At 28.1% G+C, this 12,077-nt stretch overlaps 1 protein-coding gene across 2 annotated transcripts; it reads right to left on the reverse strand.

Moving 5' to 3' along the window:
* Positions 1–7,762: 7,762 nt before the first annotated feature.
* LOC110616585 (F-box/kelch-repeat protein At1g22040) lies at positions 7,763–10,356 on the reverse strand. 2 transcript variants are annotated; one of them, XM_021759007.2, is made up of 2 exons: positions 10,222–10,356; positions 7,763–9,600 (listed from the first exon to the last, which is right to left on the reverse strand). In XM_021759007.2, exon 2 carries the CDS (start codon positions 9,517–9,519, stop codon positions 8,086–8,088), a length of 1,434 nt encoding a protein of 477 aa, XP_021614699.1. In that variant the 5' UTR covers positions 9,520–9,600; positions 10,222–10,356; the 3' UTR covers positions 7,763–8,085. The 2 variants fall into 2 exon arrangements, with proteins under 2 accessions (XP_021614699.1, XP_021614700.1); XM_021759008.2 differs by having other exon boundaries at positions 7,763–9,605; positions 10,222–10,348.
* Positions 10,357–12,077: the final 1,721 nt, after the last annotated feature.

A 12,077-nucleotide genomic window follows, 5' to 3' on the forward strand; every position in this document is an offset into this window, starting at 1 on the left:
CAGGACTTGACTGGTGTAATATACTAGGTTTTGTTCTCCATTATTCTCACAAACGAGTACCAAGTAAACTGTTTCATGTGTCACAAACAAGTATAAAAATAAAACTTCATCTTTGACAAGTGAGTTTAGCAATGGAGGAGATGATAAAAAGATAGACTCTCAAATGTCTCTGCACATTCTTTCCCCCATACAAACTTACCTTTGCCTTTTAAGGTTTTGAAGAACGGGAGACATCTTCTGGCTGAGCATGATATGAACCGATCCAAGGCAGTGACTCACCCGTTCAACCTATGATTTTTGGTGCTTTCATGTTTTGGATAGCGCTGATCTTCTCAAGGTTTGCTTTTATGCCACTTTCTAAGATTATATACCCCAGAAACTTCCCTGCTTTTACTCTGAAGGTGCATTTTTCTGGGTTCAGCTTCATACCCATCTTGTCCAGTACGTCAAAGACTTTTCAGACATCTTCTAGATGGTCTTCTAAAGATCAGCTTTTTACCACCATGTCATCCATGTACACTTCAATTGTCGATCCCACCATATCTTTAAAAATGTCTGATACTAGTCTTTGGTAAGTCTCCCCTGCATTTTTAAATCCAAACGACATCACTTTTTAGCAAAAAACTCCTTGATTTGTTATGAATGCAGTCTTCTCTGCATCCTTAGTGTCCATCATGATTTTGTGGTAACCTGAAATGGCATCAAGAAAGGAAACCATTGCGTGACCCGAGGTTGAGTCTACTAACTTGTAGATAGATGACAATGGGTAATGATCTTTTAGACATTTATTATTTAAGTCAGTAAAATCCATGCACATTATTCACTTCCCATTAGCTTTTTTCACTAGGACCACATTGGCGAGCCATGTGAGATATTAGACTTTCTTTATTAATCCTACACTCAAAAGCTTGTCAACTTCTTCTTTAATCACTTGCTACCTCTCCGAAAATCTTCTTTTCTTTTGTTGGACCAGCATGACGATTTTTTTAATAAATAACTTATAAGTGATGAGAGTCGTATCTACCGTTGTTATATCTTTTAGAGACCAAGCAAAAGTAGTATTGTGGCTTTTTAGTAGCTTTATTAAATAAGTCTTTATTTTACCGATTAACGCAGTACCAAACCGTATTTTTTATTCCTTACCTAGCTGAACCTCCTCTATCGGGTCTGCTGGCTTTGGATTTATATGAGATTCTGGCTTTTCTAGTAAGTTGATGGACATTGTTACTTTTCTGAGACTTTTTATTGGGTATCCGTAACATTCTTTGGCGAACCTCGGATTGTCTCGGACCACGGCTGTTCCTCCTAGAGCTAGTAGCTTAAGACACATAGCACCCATGTTAATAATAATACCGTGGCAATTTAGAATTGGGTGGCCAAGTATCACATTGTATGCAAATAGGATATCTACCACCACAAACTTTGTATACAACTCTCGTCTATATTTTTCATCATCCAGTATGAGGGGGAGGTTGATGGTGCTCAGCACTGTCATAGTCTTATCTCGTAATCCTACTAATGGATAGGAAACTCTGACAAGACTGTTTTTATCCAAGTCTAACTCGTTAAAAATATTCAAGATGAGAAGGTTAATAGAACTACCTGTATCTATCAATACTCGTCTCACTTCGTACCTATTTATGAGAATCTTGATGACTAGCAGATCTTTTTGACCGAACCTTATCTCCTACTTGATCCATGGTTTTTATTCAACTGGTAGGATATCTTTTGCTACGCACTTATTTTTTTTCTTTGCCCTTATTAGGTCCTCCTACAATGACATGTGTGACTCTGTCCATTTCAAGAGATAGAGAAGTCTTATCTCCTACTTGATCCATGGTTTTTATTCAACTGGTAGGATATCTTTTGCTACACACTTATTTTTTTCTTTGCCCTTATTAGGTCCTCCTACAATGACATGTGTGACGCTGTCCATTTCAAGAGATAGAGAAGAGAGATATCTTCCTACGAGAAATAGAGTAGGAGACCAGTTGTAATCCACATGAATAAAGAGAATTCAATGAATAATTTCCGGTAATGGAACCAAATGATGCTACTGAAAAACAGCATTGTGCTGTGGTTGGCTAGACCTGCAAGAAAGAGAACTGAGATGGTGGGTGCCCACGATAGCCACTCCGGCACTCAAGTTAGTAGAGAATAGAGCGAATGTAATGAATTGCTTAGAACTTGAGTAGTATAAGAATTGCATACCTTTGTCTTTATGATCCTTCTCTTTTTATTCTGTAAAAAGATGGAGATAAATATAATATTTTCTGATAATCCGGCGATGATGTGGTCGGCTGAGTGATAAGGAATATCGCCAACTAATAGGTCGGTAATCCCATGATTATTGGCATAATAGAGATAGCTGGACTATATCTGATAACGGTAATTTTATACTTAGACTCGCCCTATTCAATAGAAGACGAGTCTTGATAATGAATCTGGTGTTAAGGTATTCGGGTCTTCCTTTTTTCGGATAGGATTACATTACTCATTTATAAGATTTTTGTCATATGGACCTATTCTGCAATGACAGTTCAGAACTTATTTTGTACGATTGTTATGTTGTATTAATAATACATAAATTATATATATATTAACAAAAAGTAAAAATATAAAATAAAATAAAATAAAAATTTATGTATAATTATTTAATTTAATATTATTATATTAAAGTGAAAATAAAAGGTAAATAATGAGATTAATTAAAAATTATTAAAATAAAAATATTTATTTTATTAATTAAATAAAATTTTAGAGATTATACTATGATTTATTATTAATTTTAAAAATTCAATTTAATTATCACACAATTGAAAGTTTTTGGTTTTATTATTTAAAATTTAAAATTTTAAATATAAATGTGAATTAATGTAAATTTTTTATTTTCTTTTTGTTTCATGCTCTTTTTAATTTATGTATTTTAGTTTTTATATTTTCACTGCATAAGATTGAAATTTATCTATAAAATAATATTTTTTTGAGTTTTATAAAAGTAAAATAAAAAATTAAATTATTTATTTTTAAAAATAAAGAGATGTATATATTAATTTTATATTATTCAGACACATAAAATTAATTTATCCTAAATTTTAATTAACTAGATTTGAAAGTATATTTTATAATTACAATGGAAAGCTATAAGAATGTAATAAAATATAAATAAAATTTATAAGTGGATATAAATTTATTTGTAATTATAAAGATTTTATAAATAAATATTAAAAAAATATTTTCTTTACAAATAGAATTTTAAAGTCATTTACAAATTTATTTATATTAATTTAATTTTATAAACTAATAATATATTCACTTATAATTATTTAATTTTACAAAGAGATTAAATATTTTTTTATATTGATTTAATTTTATAAACAGATTATATATATATTTAAAAACTCGTCTGTATTCTTTCAATTTTATAAACAGACAGTTTATCTTCTTTTATATTTTTAAATGAATTATATATTTATTTATAAATTTATTTATATTTATTTAATTTTATAAATAAATGACATATCCATTTAAAAGTCATTTAATTTTATAAATAAATAAAATATCTATTAGCAAATTCATTTGTATTCAATTGATTTTACAAATAAATTATACATTTTTTTATAAATTTATTTATATCTATTTAATTTTATAAATTTACATTTAAGAATTTAAGAAATTATCTATCTCAGCTTAATTTTATAAATAGATTATAGGTACATTTATAAATTTATTTATATTTATTTAATTTTATAAACGTATTATATTTGAAAAATTTTCTGTGTACATTTAATTATATAAATAATTTATATTTAATTTTTTAAATGGATCATATATTTGGTGATAAACCTGTTTGATTTTTTTTAATTTTATAAATAAATTATATATTTATTTTAAATTTATTTATATTAATTTAATTTTACAAACAGATTAAAAGTTGATTTATAAATTTCACTATTAAATATTAAATAAATTTTAATTTTATCCACTATTAATTTAATTTTTATGGTTTTTTTATTTTTTTACTTTAATTTCTATTAAATTAATATTTTAATTTAATTTAATTATTATTTTAATTAAAAATAATGAGAAAATAAAAAGAAATTTAATTTTAATTTTAAAAACAGAATTTACAAATTACAAATGAAAATTTACAAATAGATACAAATCTATTTGTAACTATTATAATTTTACAAATGGAAATGACATGTATTTTTTTAATTTTATATTTATTTATGAATCTATTTCTATTTATTTAATTTTTTTAAAAAAAAATTATGTCTATTTATAAATTTTTTTACAATCATTTAATTTGATAAATAAACTATATGTTTATTTATGAATTTATTTATATTTATCTAATTTTATAAACGAATTAAATATATATTTAAAAAGTTATATATATTCATTTAATTATAAATAGATTACAAATAGATTTAATTACATATAGATTACACGTACATTTATAAATTTATAATGTAAAAAGAATTATAAAATTTTTGAATTAAGGTTTACATAAATGAATAAAAGTCTCTTTTATGATCCAAATGGAATTTTAAAGGAATCTATCCATTTAATTTTTTTTAAAAAATTTATATATTATGAAAATTTTAGAATTAACATTTGCATACGTCATTTTATTTTTTTAAAAATATAAACAATTATTTCAATCAAAACATATAAATAATATTATATAACTTTTTTATTAGTTATAAGTACATAGTAAATATTAAAATAAAATATAAAATACTCAATTTAATATTTAAATTGATTATTATAAATTTATTTAATTTTATCTTATTTTAAGAAAATTTTTCAAATATTTTTTAATGTTTAATAAAATTTAATATTTTTAAGATAATATAATGGAAAAGTTAATAAAAATTTGTTTTTTTAATATGTATAAAAAAATAAAATGGATTAAAATTATGAAATGAAAAAAATATTATATTTAAAAAATAAATATTTAATAATAATATGCTGCCCTGTCTAGATTAAATGACAACAACTCTTAAGAGTTCAAGTCGGCAAAACTATTCTAATCTATGAAAAAAAAGCATATAGTACATTATGATATATGATGACTGATGGATTTCCTCAGTCTGATATAAGGCAAAATCCGTAACAACAGCCCTTACTCAAAGCATAAGATGTTGCTTCAACAACTCGGCCTGGATCATTCGGCCATGAGGATTGGAGCTTGATTATCCAGCCTTGAGGTCGGACCTCCCTTGGGCCAGTCCCCTTGCGTTATGCTCGATAATGGGCCCCGTAGAAGAAGAGATATCCGGCCCACATATCCAGCAGACTGGCTTAGTACTGGGAGAATTAAATGGCCGCTACGCATGGAGCAGGTGTCTGACATATCCGTACGTACGGAGCTAGATGACAGAGACAGCTAGCACTGTGGCAAAGAGACAGATATACATCACAGGTAGACAGAAGGGGGCCAGTCTCTTCTTCCTTCTTCTTCCTGAACTCCATTTTTCTTTATTCTTCTCTTTGCAATTCTTGTCTATCCACGCCACTCTAGACCATAAAATTTGACTTGAACGTCAGAGGGTCTCCACCGGGACATCCCCATAGATCCCTGGCCATTTTCTTTCATTTTGCAGATTTCTTCTTTAAATCAAGTATTGAGGGACCCATATAATGAAGTAAGAAGAAAACCAGATCTAACAAATAGAGCAGGAGGATGATCATATTTATAAATATATTTCAATTTTTTATGACAAATAAAAACTTTCTATATTTATTTAAATAAAACAAATCGTTTTATTCCTAAACAATACATGATTATCATGTAGTATATTTTAAAAAGAAAGTCGTAGTTATGCTTAGTATTTGTTTGGAATTGAAAATAGCTTTTTTAAATAAAAAAAATTAATAAAAATAAATATAATGAAATTTATTCTATAATTTCTTTGTGTATAATTACATTGAAATATATTAAATAAATATTAAATACTTTACATCCTTTAATTTTTATCACTTTACTTTCTTATACATATAAAAAAAATTTTATTAATTTTTTAATTATACACATCTCAAATAATATCAAATTATTTATAATACTCATTTAAAAAAATAATAATTAATGAGAAATTATTTTAAAAATAAAATAAAATTAAATAGAATTATAATAATTTTATAATCTAAAAAAATTAAAAAATAATTTTGAAACAATAAAAATAATAATAAAAATTAGAGATATTTACAATTTAATACCTGAATATTGTTATTATTAATGAGTCAGTTCTACATTTTTAAAAATCTATTAAAATATTCTTATATTTTCCATTAACGAAATAGTCCATTCTCATTTTATTTCTCTTTATTTTACAAAATTCTGTTTTTAAAATAATCATGCGAAAAAAAGAAAAAAGAGTTAAATGTTTTGTAAATCAACAAATTTCTCATTGTTTTGTTTTTATTTTCATCCATCTTTGGTAAGTTCTCCATGTCTTTAAGTTGAAAACCTTGTAGGTTCAATTATATAATGTCTAAAAACTAGAAGTTGTTGGACCAGACAGAATCAATAGATAAGTTTCAAGTAACACGAATTACTTTACACTTCACCAATGAATGATTGCCAAGTACTCTAATTGTCACACCCTCATCCATACTTGGCACTCGTTTATTCGTTTGTGTAATATATCAAGTGTAGATAAGAATTTTGCCTAATGCTTGCATGAGAGTTTTAAACCAATGCAATGAAAAATTAATAGAGATAATATAATGCTATGTTTGGTAGACCAAAATGTAATATACTCAAAATTTCTAATGAAATTCAATAGAAAATTTGATTGCATTACATCTTATTACCGTTTACAAAACGTAGCCTAAGAGTATGAAATGCGATATAAAAGAAGCTTAATTAACTTCAAAATAAGGATGTAAAAATTTCAAAGCATGTATATTCAACTCTTAACCCCAAATCAAAGGTTAAGAAAAATAAGACTTTGGAGGTTAGTAGATGTAAATATTTAACATTCATTAACTTCTGTTTATGCCCTAAAGTAACTCACCTTTTAACTACCTTTAACCAACACCAGGCAATAGTGAGGATTGTTAGGTTCAACAGCATACAATTGAAGAGTAAAGCCTCAATAGACAAAGCTCAGAAGTTCAGGAACTTGAAATTGGTTTTCTGATTTTCAAATGTGGTCAGTTTTATGTGCAGGTTGAAGATGCCTCAGGCGATGACCTCAATTTAGCATCAAACCATAAACATAGCATGAGATGAATATGAATATTTTTTTCACATCAACAAATTCTCGGTGAATGTGAGCTTCACCAGTAAAACTCCAGGAATTCCCAGATGAAAATCAGCAATAAATGTGAAAACTGAGAGGTGACTCCACAGTTTTAATGTTTCAACTATCCCTAGCATCCAGGTTCTGACTAAGTAAGAACCATTTGTAAACCTAGATCAAGCATCATATATTAGCTGCTAATATGATCTTATACTAAAATGCAGAAGTATAATATGCCCCCATCCTTTTTGGTGAGTAATTTAACATTAGTTCATTCAAATAAGCAACAATAAAATAGATTCATTCAACAATTAATATGCAAGGAGCAAGGGTTGAAAAATTCCCCCCTTGATTATTTATTTTTTCTTTTACCCCCTATTTGGCATTAATAAATTTGCAGGAACTCAATCAATTAATTGCTTTTTTTTAGTAGTTCTCATGTTTGAAAACAAAAAGTTCAATTCTTTTGGACTTTTAAAAAAATCATGTTAAAAGAAATAGAAAAAAAATGGATAATTGTATAAGAATTCAATTGAATTCTTTTCTTACAAATGATTTATTCCAAACAAGGGGAATCCCACAAAAGGACATGAATTGTTTTGACGTGCCTATATATCATGAATCATGTCATATCAACAACAACACAAAACTAAGTGATCCCAAACTAGTTGGCCCACTTATGTGGATCTGTTTTCATCATTCAGCTCTGTATCACATCATAGATTTCCAATACTTCTTTCTCTCTTTTTCATTTCAAGTAGTGCCTCTTTATAATAATAAGAATAATCAACAAATACATCATAACAATCAATTACAGAACATACAAACAGAACTAAAGATCAAGGGTCTGGCAACTAACCAGATCAGCAGAGCTGCCATTTCTAGTGGCAATCACCCTCCAAAGACATGCTTCTGGTTTTGCTGCAGACTCACCCTCCTCCTTGAAGGAGTCATCAAAAGGAAATGGTGAAGATGATGAGGAGGAAGCTAAATGACTCCGTACATCCACTTGTAGAACTGTTATATTGTTGTTGGCATCTTTAGTTATTACATGTAGCTCTCCAAGTAAGCCAGCAAGTAAATAGGAAGATTCTGAATTACTAGTGTCACTAATAGGAATATCTCCAAGCAAAACTTTCCAGGTATCGTTTTGGTAATCATACACCTTGACTCTAGCACTGTCAATGGAACTAGTTGGTTCAAGTGCATACAGCTCACCTTCGACTGTAACACTCAGTTTTGTTCCAGCCTGCTTTACTGGCCAACCCTCACCCATGCCAGTTGGCATATCATCCCATGAATTCGACTCTGCATCATAAACCTCTCCTCCAACATCAACAAAAAAGGGCCAGCAATATAAGCTCTGCGTCACAAATAACCTTCCTCTGTATGACGTCATCCCTGTTGCAATGGGCTTGAGCAAATCTGCTAGAAAAGCAGTAGGCAGCACCTGAGCCTTGGAAAAAGGCATGCTTGGAATTCCAGACCACACACCAGTACGAGGATCAAACACCTCAGCAGACTGGAGAGAGGTCAGTCCACCACGGCCTTTAGTAACTCCTCCAACAGCATAAAGCTTGTTGTTTAAGATTCCTGTCTTACAAAAGGCTCTACCTATGGACATTGGACTCATCTCACTCCAAGCATTTAGTATTGGATTATACTGCCACACACATCTCATGGCTGAAGCTTTAGAAAGTCCGCCTAACACATAGAGGGAGCCATTAATAGCTCCAACAGCACTGCCATGAAAAGGTAACGGGTCCAGTGTCCCCTTCTTTCCAAGCCAACCCCTTACAGTATCTGCAATTTTGATACTCGAGCCCACCACATTCCACATTCGAAGTGCAGCCAAACCCTTCCTGGACTCATCTTCAAATGAAACACCAGGCATTGTAGGCAACCTTTGCCATCTTCGGGACAATGGATCCAAGGCATACCATAAAAATTTTTCATCTTCAACTTTCATTAATATATAGAGCCACTCCTCAGTTGATCCAAGTTCTTTTCTCACACTGAACAGTTCAGCACTTACAATGGCTGCTTTCCAAGCCCGAGAAACTAATTTCATTTTCAAGTAACAAATCCTAGGAAGTCTGGCAAGGATCTGAATTGATATCTCATCAGGAAGACTGGGAATCAATCTCGGACTTCCCTCACAAGAAATTGGTGACAACTTCTGTCTCTTGCAAGTTTCACTCTGTGATACTTCAAAAATCTCACTAGCTACACTCCTTGATTTATTTACACTCAATATAGCGCCCATTGATAACTCTCAGATCAATAAAGATGATTCCAGCTTGTATCTCTTGAAGTCTTCACTCAAGCCTTCTTCACATAATCACATCTGAGCTTATAAAACAAGAAGAAAAGCTATCAGTATTTTTTTACTATTTGCCAAGTCAATGCACAAATTTCCAAAGTGCTTCTAAAGAACGGCACATAAATACCCATTCACACTATTTAGCAGTTTTCACTGCAACCAAACAGAAATTCTTCTGCAATTCAAAGCCTTTCCCAAATTACGGACAAGAAAAAAAATTATCCCAACTATAATATAGCGGGCAATAAAAAAGGAAAATTTCTAATTTCATAAAGTACCCAATTACCAACATACACAAAATTAGGACAAGAAAAAAAATAATCAAGCTATCCTAAATTATGCAGTGAATAGAAAAGGCACAATAGAAAACCTCAAACACGCTGACCGTCTGACACCAGCAAATGAATTATTAATTCAAAACTCAGCCACAATCCAGAAACCATTAAAAAAACAGAGAATTCCATAAGAATAAAGAAAATTTTAAAAAGAAGAAGAAGAAGAAGAAGCTGCCCACTGAATCTAGGCTCCTGATTGGTTGCAGGGAAAATCTCCCCAAGAAAAGCACAATGTAACACTTACTCTGTTGTACACTTAACAGGGATCAAAGCAGAAGATGAAGAAGAAATCAAGAAATGGATACAATACCTTTGAATTCATAGCAAATCCTTGAAGTGTAAGATTGAAGAAAATCGATGTTAAGGAATCGCACTTTCAAATTTCAATTACAATCAAGGCATATCGGCGTGAACAACCAAATACCTATTTTTTTTTAAAAACTTTTTTGTTTGTTTTGAAAACATTTATTTATTTATTTATTAAATTAATTAAAAAATAGGACAGCATTAGCGTATGCAACTTGCCACCTCACCATTCCACGTCAGTTAAACCCTAGGCTAAAATGAATGGTTCGTATGATTATTTAATAAAATATTTTGCATATTCAAAATATAATTTTATAATTAATTTTTATTTAAGGTGATAAATTTGATTTTTTTTTAAAAAAATCAACGGTGAAAAAATACGAATTATATTTTAATTTTATATATCAAATATAGTAAAAAAAATATTATCTTTTGTTTGTATCGATGGTAAATATTTTGAACTGTTAAATTGAGATTAAATTTTATTTAAATAAAATTGATTTATTAACCTTTTATTTTACAGATTCACTTTATAAGAAAAATAATTTTTATAAAATTATGTGTAATTTTAATTTTTTATAAATAAAAAATTTTAAATTAAAAAAATAATTATTTATTTTAAATAAAAAAATTATTAAAAAATTCAATTAAATCAAATATTTATAAAAAAAATTATTCCCATAAAAAAATAAAATGCACTATTTTTCTATAAAAATCCAACATTTGACTTTACTTAAAAAATATATATATATATTAAAAATTCGCGTAATTTAAATTATAAATGTATACAAAATACTGTAATTAATAATAGTATAAATCCTTTATTCTTTTTTCATTTTTTACAATTGTACATAATTTTCCAATTTCCATTTTAAAAATACATAATGAATTTAGTAAAGAAAATATATTTTATTTTTCCATATTAAAAAACAATTATGACAAATTTAAAATTAAAATTATAATAGTACAATATATAAAATATAAATTTACCAATTAAGAATAATTATTTATTATATGTACTCCTAATTTTTTTATATTTATATATATATTATATTTTTTATATGGAATAATTTTTAAATAGTTATTAATAGGAAAATTTACTTTTTAGTCCCTGAGGTTTAACGTAATTAACACTTTTGTCCCTCTATTTTAGCGACCCAACACTTAAGTCCCTCACTTTCTCTTCCGTCCAAATTCGTAGTCCTTCCGTCCATTTAAATCGTTTGGTCAAAGAGTCAAAAGTGAGAGGTGATAATTTTTTCCAGAAATACCCTTCTCTTAATGTGAAATTCCTTTTTTTTTTTTTTCTCTTTCATGCTTTCTCTCTCCAGTTGCAGAAGAAGAAGAAGAAGAAGAAGGTTAATTTTGTCAATTCACGTGTCCCAAACGGCTATTTTGGACGGAAGGACTACGAAGTTGGACAGAAAAGAAAGTGAGGGACTTAAGTGTTGGGTCGCCAAAATAGAGGGACAGAAGTGTTAATTACGTTAAACCTCAGGGACTACAAAGTAATTTTCCCTTATTAATATTATAAAAAAATATAAAGATATCATTAATAAAACATAAGTATTAACATAAAATAAAATCACATTTAATTCAAATTTTTCGCGAATAGTAAAATAAAGAGTGTTGATTTTTTTTATTATATCATTAATCATGGTGTAAGTTTTCGCTCTTTTAAATTTAAATATAATAGTTTTAATTTTTATTTTCTATTCAAAAATAAATTAATTATACAATTTTTAATAATTAAATAAATATAAAAGATATAAAAATAAAATTTATAATAAAATAAAATATTTATTTTAAAATTAATTAATACATATATTAATATTTCACTTTACTATCTTATAATTATTA

Source organism: Manihot esculenta, chromosome 6 (genome assembly GCF_001659605.2).
Source record: "Manihot esculenta cultivar AM560-2 chromosome 6, M.esculenta_v8, whole genome shotgun sequence".
Taxonomy (NCBI): domain Eukaryota; kingdom Viridiplantae; phylum Streptophyta; class Magnoliopsida; order Malpighiales; family Euphorbiaceae; genus Manihot; species Manihot esculenta.

Excerpts from the sequence above, each read along its gene's own strand:
- LOC110616585 (XM_021759007.2), bottom strand. The coding sequence starts at position 9,519 with ATGGGCGCTATATTGAGTGTAAATAAATCAAGGAGTGTAGCTAGTGAG.